General features: G+C 61.2%; 1 protein-coding gene across 10 annotated transcripts in view; it reads left to right on the top strand.

Moving 5' to 3' along the window:
- The window catches only part of NOL4L (nucleolar protein 4 like), a 130771-nt gene that overhangs the window by 109185 nt on the left and 4962 nt on the right, over positions 1-16624 (top strand). For 9 of the 10 annotated variants that reach the window (XM_072800534.1, XM_072800539.1, XM_072800535.1 and 6 more), the window contains 5 exons: positions 8800-9077; positions 11340-11525; positions 11611-11802; positions 12092-12214; positions 12498-12699. In XM_072800534.1, coding sequence (XP_072656635.1) covers positions 8800-9077; positions 11340-11525; positions 11611-11802; positions 12092-12214; positions 12498-12699 — 981 coding nt within the window. Of the gene's footprint in view, positions 1-8799; positions 9078-11339; positions 11526-11610; positions 11803-12091; positions 12215-12497; positions 12700-12935; positions 13291-16624 lie in introns of all 10 variants that reach the window. The other variant, XR_012018490.1, reaches the window with a different exon arrangement.

The raw sequence follows: 16624 nt of genomic DNA, 5'->3' as shown, positions 1-16624 counted from the left end.
TGTCACATCCGGGGGGAGGATTGTGGCCCCTGACCCTGGTGTCCCGGGGATGGCTTCTAAGGGACTTTTCCTGCGGTGAGCTTTTAAACTGAGCCTCCTGTCTTCCACACCTGTTGATCTTAGCCTTGTCCACCCCCCTGACCCTACTTGTCTAAGAATCTGGGTCTGGGCCTCATTCCCTGGCTACAGGTCATACTCCTTCCTTCCAGAGCAAGAGCTGTTTGTTCCTATTCAAGGCTCCAAACATCTTCACGGAATAATCCCCCTGCCCTCCCCTCCCCCAGGGAACAGAGAACTCGGGCCCAAGTCCTTCCGGTTATTGGCTGTGGGCCACCCTGGCAGTCCCAGGTCACAGGAAAGTGTCCATCATCAGCTGGGCTGCGGGCTGCACAGACAATGCTAGGCTGTCCTGGCCTCTGGCCACTGAGGGTAAGAGAGGCTGGGAGACAGCACCGAGAGATCCCTTTATCCCAGGAGCAGGCTGGGCCTGCACAGCCCTGGCCTTGTGCAGGCTGCCAGGGTCTTAGGCCCCCACATGCCTGGGGAGGACATCAGAGCAGGACAGGCTGCACAGCCTGAGGTGAGGCTCACCTGCTAAGAAAGGAAGAGAAAACCCCTAGACACACCTGGAACACCAGCCTGGGTCTGCTGGACAGTCAGGGAAGCCCGAGCCCTCCCGCTGCTCCTGCCTCTTGGTCTAGGATGCACTAGATCCCCGTTGCCTATTGGCCCTCTGTGGCGGCAGGCCCTGCTGTGCTGGAGAGGAAGCCCCCGGGGAGTGAAGGGTGGGGTGCATGCAGGAGAGACATTGCCACCCCTAGCCCGTCCAAGGATGGCTTTCCCAGGAACCAGGAAGTGACTGGAGCCATGTTGGCGTCATCACCTGACCTAAGGACTGGGATGCAACGAACCCAGGCCAGCTTCCGGGAGGGCTGGTGGAGGAGCTGCCAGGGCCCTCAGACACCACATGCACACACGCAGGCTCCGGGGCAGGGCCCTGCCCCGTGAATCATTCACACATGGTCGCCTGAAGTGGTTCTGTTTGCTCTCAGAACACATGATTTGTTTTGGGGGGGAGGAGAGGGTACAGTGGGCATCTTGGCTAGAGCTTTGTACATTGAATTAGCATTGATTTCTCACGGCCTGTGCTTGACTTAGACAGTGGGGCCAGGGAGACGTCGGGCCTGGAAGACACAGACCCAGCCTGTCCATAGTGGGAGCATTTCCCCCGGGGCATATTTGACCAGTATGTGTTGGAGGAGTGACAGAGGTAGTGGCCGTTCCATAACAGAGATGCAAAATGGAGGCCTAGAGGAGAGAGGGCAGGCACTTTGGGGAGTCAGGGGCCCATCCAGGCTTTTCACTCACTCCGTGTGACACCAGTGACTTCCCTCAAGGAACCTCTGTTTCCTCCCTGAAGCCTGCTGCAGGGGCGGTTGTGCAAGTCAGGGACAGTGGATGTGCCCGGCGCCTGACACTCACTTAGTACCCACCCCACGGAAGGTGGCACCGTCCCCACTGCCCTGATGCCAGCCCTGCTCCAGCCACCTGCTCCCAAGACCCAAACTCATCCTTGGGCTGGACACCTCACGAGGGGCCAGAGCCCCCAGGGTTCCCACACTGAGAGAAATGATTTCGGTTTTAGGGGGAAATTAGGAAGTCCTAGGTCTGCACTGTCTGATACCGTAGCCATCGAGGGCTGTTGAAAAGGCTCTGCAAATTGAGGGTGCCTGTATGTGTAAATACACACTGAGTTTCAAAGACTTAGGAAAAAAGAATGTAAAATAGCTCCATTTTAGCACAGTATTGATTACTTGTTGAAATAAGATTTTGAATATACTGGGTTAAATAAAATAGATTATTAAAATGCATTCTCTCTGTTTCCTTTCACTTGTAACTGTGGCCACTAGGAAATGGGAAATTCCATGTCTGGCTGGCGTTCCGTTTCCAGAATGCTGCTCTGGGCTCGGAGCGCCCAGGTGTTGGTGCCTGCCCAAGGGCCCAGTCACCCGAGCCCGGGCGGGAAGGCGGGGCTGCGCAGCGGAGGTGCCCGTGGCCCTGGGCTGGTGGCCTTAGGAGCCGGGCGGGAGCGGGGGGCCTGCCGCTGGAAGCACAGGGTAGGCTGATGCTCCCGAGGGACGACTGGGTGGGCAGCCAGGGCCCGAACGCTGGACTGTGGGGCGGGCACCCAGCATGGCACCTCCTGCAGGATGGGGGGATCCCAGTGGTACTGCCTCCCCGGACTCCTCTGTGTCCCCCGTTTGACCCCGAGGCCCTCCCCCTTCCTTCCGGGAGGAAGAGCAGGGTAGCCTGCCAGGAGCCTGGTGCTCCTGGGAACTATGCATCATGTAAACACGGCCCGGGCCACTGGCCTTTGTCAGAGCAGGCGAGGACCGGCCCCGGTGAGGTGCACACCCAAATTCAGAGGCAGCCAGCGCCCCGACAGCGGCCGGGAGGAGGAAGGGCTGGCGGGGCTCCAGTGTGCCCTCCCCCCTCCTCCCCACCAGTCCGGCTCTTTTGTGTGTGAATTCTTGCTGCCCCCTCCGCTCCCTGCCCGCCGCCGCCGCAGTGACAGGGGCAGCGACGGAGGCAGCGACAGAAGCCCACGGAGGAGGGGGCGCGCCTCCGCAGCCGCACCCCTGGCCGCACTGCTGGGCCTGCTGGGCCGCCGTGGCCGTGTGCGCGGCCCGCGGTCCCGGGGATGGAGGATCTTCCCACCTCTCCCCGGGCCGCCTCGGGAGCCGGTGGGTCACCCACTGGGGGTGGGTCGCCCACTGGGAGAGGGTGCCGCTGGCCGTGGCCCCAGAGCTCGGTGTGGCGATTGGCGGCTCGCACAGAGCCGGGCTTGTGCGGGCTGCGGGGCGCTGGCGCCCACATAAGGGCATTGTTTGCCGAGGTAAAAGGGGTTTTTGTCTCCTTCTGGAGACGGGACAGAGGGAGGAACAATTTCCCCCATTCATCACTAATTCCCCCATTTGAATAGCAGCGCATTGCCCCACGTTAAATAGATGGGCATCGCAGTCCTTCCCCGCCCGAGGCGTTCCGGGCACAGGTGGTGGGCTCCGCGTCCTGCCCGGACCAGGCATTGCCCCTCGCCGGAGCTGGGGAGGCCTGGTTTGGTGCAAATGTCCAGAAGGGGTGCGTTCCCCAGCTGCTTCTCTGTTGGCCGCTCAGCAGACCCTTTTCTCTGTCACTCGTACAATCACAGGTTGGGGGCAGTCTTGTCCTGCTGGCGTCGTCCTAGGCTCCGACAGCCTGGCCTCGGGTCGGGGCCCGTCCTGGAGGGGCCTCCCGGCACAGTGGCACAGACGGGGATGGCACGGGGACAAGGGGGTCACGCCCAGCCGGGTCAGGGCGGGTTCGGCCCTGTGGCCGGAGGCCTGCACCCCTGGAAGGCCCAGCTCCTGCACCCCGTGCGCCGGGGCCCTGCTGCCCATGGGGCCAGCTGGGTTCTTTCACAGGGTCATAAAGTGTCCGAGCCCAAGAGGGCGTCAGCGGCAACTCCCTGGCCTGCAGATAAGAGGAGCCAAGGAGACGGCTGTGCCCAAGGTCGGTTGGGAGACAGTGAGGCCCCACACCTGCTCACCCCCCTCCCCCTCCGCCGGTCTCTTTTGGGAATGGGGCATGAGTTGGAGTACCTAAATCTCCTTTAAATCACACTTTTTTGGAGGGAGTGGGGAGGAGGGAAAAATTCAGAGTGGACCGGAACCTCAGCCTGGGTTGCTGACACAGCTCTCTCTTCTTTCCCTGAAAGGCGCTGCGGGGGCCGGGACTGCCACCAGCCCCTCCTGTGAGCACCAGCCCCCTCAGGACTGAACTGGGGGGACAGCCCAGGGCTTCACAGTGAGAACACAGCCTGGCTCGGGCTCTGGTCGCTCGGCTCCTCCCAGAGGGAGGGTTGCAGATCACTCAGAGACCAAACCGGCCTCCGCCTAGCTTCAGTAGTAGGGAAATGACTGGCTCCCATACCAGAAAGCCTAGGTCCTTTGGCTTTAGGCACAGATGGATTTAGGGGGGATTTGTCCAAGCCAGCCATTCAGTCCTGCCGGATGGGCTCAGTAGCCCTGAGCCCCGGGACTGACTTTCATGGGTCCAGCTTGGTCAGATGCCCACTGATCACTGGGATACTGGGATGAGCTGTGCTGACTGGCCGGGCGTGGGGCAGGTGCTCATCCTGGAAGACTTAGCGTGCCCTCACCAGAGGGAGGAGTTTGGTTTCTGGAGATGCAGGAATGATCTGGTCCCACCCTATAGAGCCCTGCTAACCCTGGGTCTGCAGGGCTGGGCACAGGCCATAGACAGAGTATGTGAGGTGATTAAGATGCTCTGGAAAAAAGTAGGTAAAGGGGTCAGCATGTCAGAGTTGGGCAGGGAGGTCTTACTGAGAAGGTGACCTTGAAGCAAATCCCCGGAGAGGAGGGAGAGCTGGGGACAGAGTGTCCTAAGCGGGAATAGCAGGCTGGAGTGGGGTGCAGCGAGGGGGCTGCCTCTGGGGGAAGTCTGGTTCCTCCTTAGGGGTTTAAATTCACTCCCTGCAGCTGCCACTGCCTTCGGGGCGGTGGGGGGGTGTGGCATGGACAGACACATACCACCCGCCAGCCCCCCAGCAGCACCTTTCCCCCCCGCCCCAGGGTCAGGGGGCCTTGGCCCCAGGGCCCTCTCAGCTTAGCTTCCTCCTGAAGGCTTGTTCCTCCCTTTGCTCCCATCCTCCTCATCCCTTCTTCCCTCAGAGGGCCTCCTCGTCCTTGGGATGAGAACTGGAGATGGGGCCCTGCAGTCAGGGCTGGCGGGCTGAGGCGCAGGGACCAAGGGCCAGAAAGCTCACGGCTCTCTTTGGAGCCCTGTCTCTGCTAGAACCCTTATGTTTGGGTTTTTACTTGCCAGAGGATGAGCCCCCAGGACAGTGACCACCCCTGTCTTTTCACTGCTCTCTTCCCGGTGTCCTGCACGGGCCTGACCCCAAGGAAGGGACACGGGTGGGCACGGCCTCAGATTGGGGGGTGGGCCCTCAGTGTGGCCGCCTCAGATTTCAGGGAGGCCCGTGTGTGTGGGAAGTAGGTGCGCGGTGATGTGAGGGGGGAGGCGGGTGGAGAGAACCAGCTTGTCGTTTGGTGCCTGCTCTCTCTACCAGGTATTGTCTATACCATACAAGTTCTATTTTGTGGACACGGAACCCCTTTGGAAAGGAAACTGGGGCTCCGGGAGGTCAAGTGGCATCTTCAGGGTTGCCCAGCCATGTCCACCCCAGTCCACAGCCCCTCTGCGTGCTGCCTAAAACCCCGTGGGCCCCTCCAGTCGGCAGAAAGTTGGACTCCAGTCATTGGCGGCCCCGGGGGTGGGTGGGCAGGTGGTGTAGGTGCACTGTGGCCGGAGCAGAAGGACTGGGGAGCACAGCTCGAGACCCTTCTGTGCCCGGGATGAGGGCTCTGGGTGCTGGCTTCCCCCTGCCCCTGGGTGCTGTGTGGAGGCGGGCGAGCCCTGGCCTGTGGAGGAATGGAGTGGGAGCATGTGGAGTTGGGAACCGGGGCCCCACTGGCCCGCTCAAGGCTTTGGGTGTGGTTGGTTTTTTTAGTTTGGGGGGGATTTTTGTGGTAAATATGGTGTAATGTTAAAATCGCCATTTTAACCATTTTTCAGTAGAAAATTCTGCAGCGTTAAGTACACTGACAGTGTTGTGCAAGCAACACCATTATTTCCAAAATACGGTTTTCGTCACCCCAAACAAACTCCATGCCCGTGAAGCAGCAGCTCCCTGTCCTCGCCCGTCCCGGCCCCTGGGAGCCCTAACATGCCTTCCGCCCCCGTGAAGGGACCTGCTCTAGACGCTGCGCGCGCGCAGACCCAGTCAGTGTCCGTCCCGCTGTGACTGGCTTCTTCCACTCGGCATCGTGTGCTCCAAGGCCCTAGCGTTGAAGTGTGTCTCAGTGGTACTTCGTTCCTTTTTACAGCTGAATAACGTTCCACTGCGTGGATAGACCACATTTTGTCTTATCCATTTATTTGGCAAGGCTTTTCAAAATGTAAACGATGTAAGTCAGTTGCCAATATTTTTAAATCCGAGTATTTACCTAATGGTGTAGATTTCCGGTTTCTTCCAACAGTTTGGAATGCGTGATCTGGATCCTGGTACCTCCCGCTCGCACCTGCCCAGCAGCTTCCCATACTAGACTAAGGCAGCCTCTGAGTAGGGGGAAGGGGGTGCGTACCTGGGGCCAGCTGGCTGAGCAGCACAGGTGCACAGGCCTGGGGCAAGGAATTGGCAGCTCCAGGAATCTGGGCCAGTCTGGGCTCCTGAGCTGCAAGGGGCCCGGGAGCATGCACACCTCCCCTCTCCCCTTCCCCTGTGCCCCTTTACCCCTGCCAGAGGTATAGGGCAAGGAAGCTAACCTGGTCAGCGAGGCAGGCAGTTGGGGTGCCACCTCTGGGCTTGTGCAGGGCTGTGGCAGCACAGGAGGCTGTGGGCCTGATGCCCATGCTGAGCACGGGGACCTTGGCTCACTGGGTGCCAGGCATGGTGCCCCCCACCCAGTAACCCTTTTCTTGGAGGAAGACCAAGCCCTCCAAGGTCAGGCAGCTGGCCTCTTGGGGATGATGCCAGGGTGTGAAGTCTCACCTGCAAATAGGAGTTCCCAGGACCAGCAGGTGTGGGTGTCCATCCTCGCCTTCCAGATCCTCAGCTCCAGAAGAGGCTTCTGAGTGTGTGAGGGCGTCTTCAGCAACAACAGGTTTTGCCTCGGTGGAAAGTGGGCAGCTGTCAGGACTCACCCGGGCCAGGCTAAGGAGGCATGAAGTCTCTAGGAGGGACAGGGACCAGCTTTGTCAGGGCTGTGAGTACCTCCTTCCTAGAGACCTTGGAGGAGGCCTGCCCTGAGGAGGCAGCATTGAGCCAGGCCTTGAAGGCCGAGGGAAATTTTCTGAGCTTGGAAGCACCGCGGCAGGCAGGCAGCAGAGCCCAAGCAAAGGCCTGGAGATGGGAGGCCCTGCGGCCGCCAACGGAGTGGGATCCGGGCTACAGAGGCCCTGGGCCTAAGAACACACCCGGCCGGAGCCTGGGCCGCACCGAGCGGAGCGGCAAGGCTATAGAACCAAGGAGTAATGAGTAGGCCCGCCCTGGAGAAAAGGTGGAGTGGAGACAGGGGTGTGACTGCAGGGAAGGAGAGCAGCCACTCTCCTTGGTTGGGAGATGCCCCTCCTGGAGGGCCAGCACCTGCGTTGCCCTTGTTACTCTATGTCCCAGCCTGGGACCGGGCCAGCCTGCAGTAGGTGCTCAGTAAATACTGCCAGGTGATTTGTTCATTCTAGACTGGTCGCTGGAGATCAGCGAGGTGGGGGGAAGCAGGCCCATCTGTGATGGAGGAGGAAGGGGCGGCGATGGGTGGTGAGGGTCCGGAGGTGGCAGGGCCGCAGGCCAGAGGGCGCTCTGGGGTGCAGCTGAGTAAGCCCAGAGCCGAGCCTGGAGCTGCCCTGCCTGCAGGAGGATGGGGGGAGCGGTGGCCGCCCAGAGGAAGAGGGGGAGGGGCAGCCAGCCCGGGGGACCTGCGGCAGCCGAGGGGGAGGGGTGCCACTTCACCGCGGCCTTTCCCATCCCCCTCTGCCCGGGGCTCGGCGGCTTGATGGGCAGCCGGGCCCCGCCCCCGGGCAGCCGGGAGCCCAGCGATTGGTTGGGGTGCCAGAGCCGCTCGTCGCCATGGGGACACTCCGGCGGTGCGCGTGCCCAGTGCCCGGCCCCGGGGACTAAATCTTCATAATCTGCCGGCCGGGAGAGTGGGGGTGGGGCCTCGGGCGACCCTGGCCTGGGGGAAGGGGCGGCCTGGGGGCGGTCAGGCTCGCTGTGGCCCCCCTCCCCCAACAGCTCCGGGCACCTGGGCGCCCCCGGGAGCCGCGCGGGACTCACCTGACAGTGACCCGGGGAGCTGGAGTGGCTTTGGCCTCTGCCATCTCAGCTGGTTGGGCAGGAGGCCGGGCCTGGGTTGGGGAGAGGGGCCGGGACTTCGATCTGAGAAAGTCTAGCCCCTCCGTTCAAGTTCCGCCCCCCCACCCCCACCCCCACCCCCGCAGTGTTGTGCTCTCCGCAGCAGGGGGCGCCCTCAGCAGAGCTTTGTTGGGCGGTCACCTCTGGAAAGCAGGGATGGCCCGTTGAGGTACAGGGAGTGCAGACCTCAGACCCTGCAGCCCCGGCTCTGGGTGGCCCGACACCGGAGGCAGCTGTGGGGCCACGCTGTCCCGGGTCAGCTGCCAGGACAAGGCTGGGCCTGCGTGCAGGAAGGAGTGGGGCGGGGGTGTCACAGCAGGGCTAATGCATTAGCCAGGTTCTCCTTAGGCGGATGGAGGAAGTTGAGAGCCTGCTGTGGGGAGAGGGTGTGAAGGGGTAAGGCAGAGGTGAGTGAGAGGAAGAGGGGGCTGGTAGTCAAGCCCCTAGTGGCCTCTGGGGTGTCCGAGGACCTCTGGCATGCAGCAGGCTTGTCAGACTTGAGCTTGCAGCCACTCACTCCCCAAAGCCTCCCTTGAGCCCTTGATGTGGTGCCGTGGGCTTGGAGTGCAGGGGGCCACCATGCCTGGCACACTCTACTCCTGATGGTCTGTTTTCTGGTGGAGGGACCCTGCCCTTACGTCAGGTAGGGGCAGAGCTCGCCTCTTGGAGCCCCGAAAGGGGACAGCCATGCTCATCTCCTGCCCAGAGATGCTTGTGAGGACGACGGGCAAGTATTCCTTGTGGCTGGTGTGGCCATGATACCCCAGGGGGCTTGTAGGGTCAGTAGGTGTTGGGGTGGAGCCTCACACCCAGGCCTCTTGTTCCAGATGACTCCTCCTCTGAGAGTGGCAGCGGCAATGGCTCTTCCACCCTGAACCCATCCACATCAAGCAGCACGCAGGGCGACCCCGCCTTCCCCGAGATGAATGGCAACGGTGCTGTGGCCCCCATGGACTTCACCGCCACCTCCGAAGATCAGCCCATCAACCTGTGCGACAAGCTCCCGCCGGGCACGACGCTCAGCACGCCCTCCTACCCCTCAGACGGCTGCGGCACCGATGGACTGCGGAGTCGCGTCAAGTACGGGGTGAAGACCACCCCTGAGGTGTGTGGGGCTGTGGGCCCCCTGAGCCGCGAGCCTCCTTCTTCCTGTGCATGTCAGGGTTGTGCGAGGCTGACGTGAAATCACATGCGCCCAGCGCTGTGACCCCAGGTCAGCACAGAGGCCCTGGCTGCGGAGGTTCCGGCCGAGAGCTCACAGTGTGTGGCCTCAGTCAAGGCCTTCCCTTCTGGAGCCGCTGTCACCATCTGTGAAGAGCGCTGGGCCCCCGGCCTCAGTGGAGGTGATGTGTGGCCTATTCCCCTACCCCCGGAACAGTCTGCTGCGCCTCACAGCAGCAAGGGGCCACAATCAGCACTGAGGCCCTCCCCCCGCTACTTTGCATGCTGTCCCCTTTTACAGATGCAGAGAAGGAACGAGGCCTTTGCAGCCCCAGGGATGTGGATGTTAGCAACCCAGTAGATCAGGCTGATGCAGGATGGGCCTGGGAGAAGGGTGGCCCATGCAGGTGCCCCCACCACTGGACACTCCTCCCTGCTTCTCGGGGCCCCCTCGCCCTTCTACAAGCTGCCTCTGGCCACTAAGGTTTCCCGCGGTGGTGCAGCGCTGCATTGAGCACATGAACACTCTTGGGAGAGTTTTCTCCTGCCAGAGCTGGGGGGCCAGAGGTGACTTCTCGGAGCCCTACACCCCCAGCCTCCAACCATGTACCTCTACACAGGTACATGGTTGTACCTTTCCCTCCCTGGGCCTCTTCTGCACAGGGTGTGGGGTGGGTGCCAGGCTGGCCTCTGATGGCCTGTCTCATGGGAAAGTTCTGTACCGATGAGGGGGTGTTCAGCTGTCACTATGTCTGAGCCCAGGCCACAGAGCAGGTGCTGGCCAGAGCATGGTCTTCCCCCTCCAAGTCCAAGAGGCAGGCTCCCTGCACTGAGCAGATAGAGCTGCAGAGGGAGAGTCCGCCATCATGACCTCAGGCCACGTATGTGGGCCAAAGAAGGGAGATGGGAGCGTCAGTGCCACCGGCAGCTTGTGTCTTGCGGTTTCTATCTCCGTCTCCTCTGGCCCTGGCATAGGACTTGGCTAAGGAGTGGCCTGGGAATGTGACTTGCCCAGGGCCTAGGAGGTGTTTTGACTCTCCACCACAAGTCTGGCATGACCCAGCAGGAGGCCAGAGGACCTAGGTGTCTCTGCTCCTTGTAAAGTCTGTGTAAGTGTCAAGAGCTGAGCACTGGGCCAGAGGCCCTGGGAGGGCTGATCCCTGTGGGCAGGTCACAGGAAGCCTGGTGGTGGCAGCCGCTGCAGGACTGGGTGCCGGCCAGTGTCCATTTCATCTGTTTGTTCTTCAGCAAGAGCTGGGATCCCAAGAAGAGGCTTATTCTGGGAGGAGTTCCTGTGGTGGGAAGAGACCGCAGGTCCCTTCTTTGCCGTAGGATAGGGTGACTGCCTGGTGATGCCTGGTGAGCTGGGCCTGGTTCCCACTCCCCTTTCCTTTTTTTTTTTTTTTTTTTTTTTTTAAGATTTTATTTATTTATTCATGAGAGACACAGAGAGAAAGAGAAGCAGAGACACAGGCAGAAGGAGAAGCAGGCTCCATGTAGGGAGCCTGACATGGGACTCGATCCCAGGTCTCCAAGATCACGCCCTGGGCTGAAGGCGGCGCTAAACCTCTGAGCTACCCGGGCTGCCCCCACTCCCCCTTTCTACATACACCCTCTGCATGGGGGCTCACAGTGTCTCCTTGGGGGTGGCAGCAGACAGGAGAACCCCAGCCTGGCAGCTTCGGGAATGCACTTTGCCTAATGGACCTGTCGCCTTGGCTGGTTCCCTCTCCCAGCCCATCTGTTCCTCCTCCTGACAGACAGCACACTCGCCGCCTGCGTGACAGCTCAGTTGCCAGCTCAGGGTTGCAGCCCCCTGAGGATCAGGGAGGAAAACCCCAAAGCCAGAACCAGAAGAGGCTGTGGCTAGTGGCGGGAACCCAGCCTGCACCCACCTGTCCCTCTCACGATGTGGCGGCAGGGCCCTGCATGGGCACCACTGCTGAGTAAAGCCCTGACACCTCTGCTCAGTGCCTCCGGGGCCCCAGGCTGCACTTACACCATGGCAGGCAGGCGGTCCTGCCTACAGCCGCCAGGGAGGGGTGGCAACACTGGTGCCTCCGATTCATAGAAGGGAGCAGGGAGGGGAGGTGGTGCAGGACCTTGAAATTGTGGCTGGCTCACTGTCCCGGTCCCCAAGCTCACTATGGCCATCAGAGACCAAGAGCGGGCCTGCTCTGACCCTCTGGCCCTCGCCCCTTCTCAGTCGCCCCCTTACAGCTCCGGGAGCTATGATTCCATCAAGACTGAGGTCAGTGGCTGCCCTGAGGACCTGACGGTGGGCCGGGCCCCCACAGCAGATGACGATGATGACGACCATGATGACCACGAGGACAATGACAAGATGAACGACTCTGAGGGCATGGACCCCGAGCGCCTCAAGGCCTTCAACGTGAGCGCCAGCGAGAGCCAGGCTGGGTTGGGGGGCGGGAGCTATGGCCAGGGCCAGCCTTCCCCACGGCCTGTGTCTCCCGCAGATGTTTGTGCGGCTCTTTGTGGACGAGAACTTGGACCGCATGGTGCCCATCTCCAAGCAGCCCAAGGAGAAGATCCAGGCCATCATTGAGTCCTGCAGCCGGCAGTTTCCCGAGTTCCAGGAGCGGGCTCGCAAGCGTATCCGCACGTACCTCAAGTCCTGCCGGCGCATGAAGAAAAACGGCATGGAGATGGTGAGCCCCTCCTCCCGTCCCCGGTCCCCTCTGCATCACCACTGGCCTCCAGCCACACCCCCGGGGCTCCTCGGTGCTCCGGCCAGACCATTCCCTCTCCAGTATCCCTGGAAGCAGGCACTGCATTCCCAGACTCACAGAGGAGGGGGCTGGGGCCGGAGAGGGCCCAGAAAGGTTATACGGCTCCAGAAATCATGGCCCGGGGCCCACACCCCAGCCCTGTGCCTGCCACCTCCGGGGCAGGGTCTGGGTAAGCCCCAACATGGCTCCGTCCCCGCTCTGCCTCCAGACCAGACCCACGCCTCCCCACCTGACCTCGGCCATGGCAGAAAACATCCTGGCAGCTGCCTGCGAGAGCGAGACAAGAAAAGCAGCCAAAAGGATGCGCCTGGAGATCTACCAGTCCTCCCAGGTGCGTGCTCCCCAGCAGCCCTGGGCAGCAGGGGTGGGCGGGCGGGGGCAGTCCTCAGAGCAGAGAGAGCCACAGCAGGGCAGATGTGCAAAGTCCAGCACCAAGGCCCGGCACACCTAGGGAGTCTGGCCTCCCAGAGGGTTCTCAGCTAGGCAGGAGCAGATCAAATCTGGCCCACAGAGACGTGAGCAGAGTCCCACAGGCCACAGCACTGGGTCCCAGGGACAAGGGTCAGTGCCTGCCACCCCTCGGGTCCCCTAGCGCTTTCCTCCCCTCTCTGTAGGACGAGCCCATCGCCCTGGACAAGCAGCACTCTCGGGACTCCGCAGCCATCACCCACTCCACCTACTCACTGCCAGCCTCCTCCTACTCCCAGGACCCCGTGTACGTCAACGGTGGCCTCAACTACAGTTACCGCGGTTACGGGGCCTTGGGCAGCAACCTGCAGCCCCCTGCCTCCCTCCAAACAGGAAATCACAGTAATGGTGAGTGCGGGGGACCCAGGCTCCCTGGCTTCCTGACCAGAACCCAGGTCCATGTGGATTGCAGCCTCAGGGAACGGAGCCAGGCAGGCCGGGAAGCAGAAGCCCGCAGGGAAGGTGCCTCCCTCATGGCACAGGGGACCTTCCCCATTTCACAGTCTCAGGCGGGCCTTAGATTGGAAGGTGAGAAAAACGGGCTGGTTAAAACAAAAAGCTGCCCCGTCCTTTCTTGCCTCCAGGGAGGCTTGCTCCAGTGCTTCGCTGGATACACTGTGGGGCCTATCCCTGCTTCCGCTCCCCGAGGACCACCATGAGCCAAGCCCTGCTCTACGTGGGTCGAATCCTCTCCACACTCCTGCCTTACCTGTGACGACCAAGGCGCGGTGACATGGTCCCTCGGAGTTGACGGCAGAGCCAGCATCTAGCCCTAGCACGGCCTGGTTTCTGCTGCGTCCTGGGGAGCTGGCTGAGTGGCTCTGGGCAGGTCACTGCCTTCTCCAGGCCTCAGCCTGTGTCCCTGCACTACGGAGCCCTATCTAGGTCACCCGGAGTGATGGTTAACTGTCTGGCCCCCTCCACTACCCCCTGAAGCTGGTAATTCCTTAGGTGCTCCCCGCAGTACTTCCCAGGTGCCTCTGATGCAGACAAGATATGGCCCAGTGGTTGGGGAACAGTCCCTGAAAAGATGCAGACCTCCCTGTGGTGTCAGGGGCTGCCCTGAGTGGGAACCAGAGTGAGGACCTCAGACCCATTCACCTTGGGCCCCATAGATCCCAGGGAGGGTGGGTGGGGGAGGCAGCAGGGAAAGAGCAGGCTCTGCTGGTGGAGAGCAGCTTGGTGGCCTCGGGGAATGGGCAGGGAGTGGGTGGGGGTGACCTCAGGGCTTTTGGGACAGGACACGTGGATTTTGTTGTGTGTGTATAGTGGGAGCGACCGATCGGTTTTAAGCAGAGGGCTGTGAGCTATGCGCTGCCTGCCCCGTGGTGAGATCGGTACTGGAAGGGCAGGAGGCAGAAGCCGTGTGCACTGAGGGTCCTGCAGAGGCAAAGGGGTGAGGAGGAGAGCTGAGGGTGACCCCAAGTTGAATAGATTAGAGGAGGGTGCCACCCATAGGCCAGGAAACTCTGGTTCGAAGTCTCGGCCAGTGTGCCTGAGAGTTCCTCTCAAGCCCTGTCTTTGGCAGCAGGGGACCCCTCGCTGTACCCAGGCAGCAAGGGAGGGGCTGATTCTGCCCCTGGCAGAGAGCCCGACACCCCCTCTGCTCCCCTTGCCCTACCACCATGAAGTGTGTGCAAGTCCCTGGAAGACTCCTGCCTGGGCTTAATTTCTCATCCCTTCCTAATGCCTCTTAACCTAAAATAAGAGGCTGCCTGGCCTTAATCCCTGAAGCTGAGGCCGGAGCAGCCAGCTGCAGTGAGAGGTGGTACTGCTGTCCCAGAAGGGCTGCTTTCCTTCCAGAAGGAAGAGCCATCTGACCGCCCTGCTGAGTATCTGAAGACAGGTCCCAAGGCAGTGCGGTCAGGACCCTTAGACATGGCGAGCCAAAGGCCCCTGCGTCCTTCCCAGGCTGTGGGCGATGGTGACAAGCCCCCACCTAGTGCCACACAGCATGGCCTGGCTGCAGCATGGCTACAGCTCCTGGGCCCCATTCGTACCTACCAGAGAGGCTCCAGCAGCAGCCAGCTCTTCCTGGGAGGGAGGCAGCTGGCTCTGCCCCTGTGCTTCCCAGGGGTTCTGTTCCTTTTTGTAAGCACCCCACTTCCTTAGAGGTGGGTGGAGAGGTCCCTGAGAAAGACGTGCTCAGTTAGCTCCTAGCCCAGAGCAGCACAGGTGCTGGGAGCCCTGGCTTGGAGTCCAGCAGCTGGAGAATGACCACAGGCAGCTGTCCCAGCCCTGCTGCCCTCCATGGCAGCTGGCGGCCCTTGCAGCCATCTTTCTTCAGTCATGCCAGTGCCTCCGCAGAGCCACTCCATGAGTGGCTCCTTGCTCCTCGCTGTGCTCATCAGGTTGTCATTGGGAGGTGCAACTGAGCTTTGATAGAATCGGCTTGGTCTTTCTTTCCTGGGGTGCTGGACAACTCGGACCCTCTCTTGCCCCTGTAGCAACCCCACCTGAATGTCAGCATGAGAGCCCGTGGGAGGGTGGCTCCAGAGCAGACTGGCTGCAGGAAATAGGGACAGTCTCCCGTCCAGGCCCTGGCCACCATCTGACAGCCACAGAAGAACAGCTGTGAGCACAGGGATGCAGGGGACAAGGCTTGGGGATGGGAGAGAGAGGAACCCCAGGGCCAGGTCATAGCACCTGCGGCCCTTCCTCTGCTGTCACCACACATTCTCTGGAGGGGACTGGGAGCCACCCTCCCCCACCCCGGGGCCAGCCCCCACAGCATCTAGGAGTTAACGGAGGTACTCCTGGCCCGTCCCCGTAGACCCTTGGCCACCAAGAGGGAAGTCCACCACCGGCTTGGCTGCTGTTTCCAGCCAAGTCACGACCCTGCTCCTTTGTCCTGCGTTTTATCTTAACAGACTTAGCTGCTTCTCCCTTGATTCTCAATTCCAAGGACATTCCCTAGCAAGCCATTTCCAAGGACCTCCTCCTTGAAGTCCATGTGCTCTGGTTAGAGAGGAAACAGCCCCTGGGACAGATGGCCCTGTGTCAGACTCCACCCTCCTTCCCCAGTTGTGGGCTGCACCAGCTCCCTTGAGCAGCAATCCGGTTTCCGCAGTTCCTCTTAGCGTGTTCCTTCGAGCCTAGGGGTCTCCAGTGCCTGGAGCTTGCCCATCTCTCTGGGTGTAGCAGCATGAAGAATGCCCCAGTAGCTCCCCTGTAGGTGCAGTGATGAGTGGCGCTGGCTGCTGGAGTCGTGGGGAGCTGGCTGACAACCACAGACAGCCCCCGGTGCCTGCCCACCAGGGTGAGACAGCCCAGTGTGGGGAGACAGCCTCCTGGAGGACGCTCCAGCCCCACACCCCCAGATATGCTCTTCTTTGGCTGTTTGCTGGCTTAATACCTCAAAAGAATGTGTTTCAAATTCCAGGAGCTTCCATGTCTCCTGGGAGCCCATTGATAAAGCCCCAAACCTGTCTGGAAGCCCGTTCCCAGTGGGCCCAGCAGTGCCTGGCCGTGCTGAGGATTTCACAGGCATGGCTCCGTGCCCCCAGCAGCCTCCTCCTGTTCCAAGGCTCAGGGCTGTTGACAGTTGCCTGTGGAGTGGCAGAGTAGGCCCTGAATTCAGGCGAGCCTGATTGCAAAGCCCGCAATGCACTCGTGGAGGGGCCTGGGAAAGGCAAAGAGGAGACCGGGCCTGGTGGTCCCCCGCCACACACACACCCCTAGGATGTTTCAAAAGACTTCAGAGGCTCCTTTTTTGCTGCCACCATTCTGAGGGCAAAGGGAACTTCTCCAGACTGCCCTCCGCAGTCCTGTCCTGACCACTCCGAGCCTCGTGCACCTTCCCCTCACTCAAAAGAAGGGGGGGTTCTGGGTGCTGTGGCTCATCGGAAACAGGCTTAGCACCCACAGCACCTTCTTCCACATGGCACTCCCAGCCCCTCCCCTGCAGGGCATGGTCACCATCCGGCTGGCCTAGCCCCAACCCCTCCCACAGTCAGGCAGGGCACCTGGCCTTTCTTCTCCACCTGGACAGAAGCCCCTCCCTTGTCTGGGCACACACGCAGGTGTTTCTTTTCCTGGTCTCCTGTGCCTTCACTCTGGGCTCCAGGGCTTTCCACACACTCATGCCTCTCAGGGTGTCAGGTGCCTGCTTACTTGCAGCGTCTTGAATACCCTCTCCCTGGACAGTCGCCCTGTCAGAGGACAAACAGCATGTGGCTGTACGTAGGGCACAGACACTGGCAGCCCTTCTTATGGTCGGGACCACGCTTCCTCTCGGCTATCACCATCTCCCATTTGAAGCTCTGCTTTACCA

The sequence above is a fragment of the Canis lupus genome, chromosome 26 (genome assembly GCF_048164855.1).
Source record: "Canis lupus baileyi chromosome 26, mCanLup2.hap1, whole genome shotgun sequence".
Classification (NCBI taxonomy): domain Eukaryota; kingdom Metazoa; phylum Chordata; class Mammalia; order Carnivora; family Canidae; genus Canis; species Canis lupus.
Note: the sequence above shows the minus strand (reverse complement) of the source record. Positions and strands in the feature narration are given on the sequence as shown.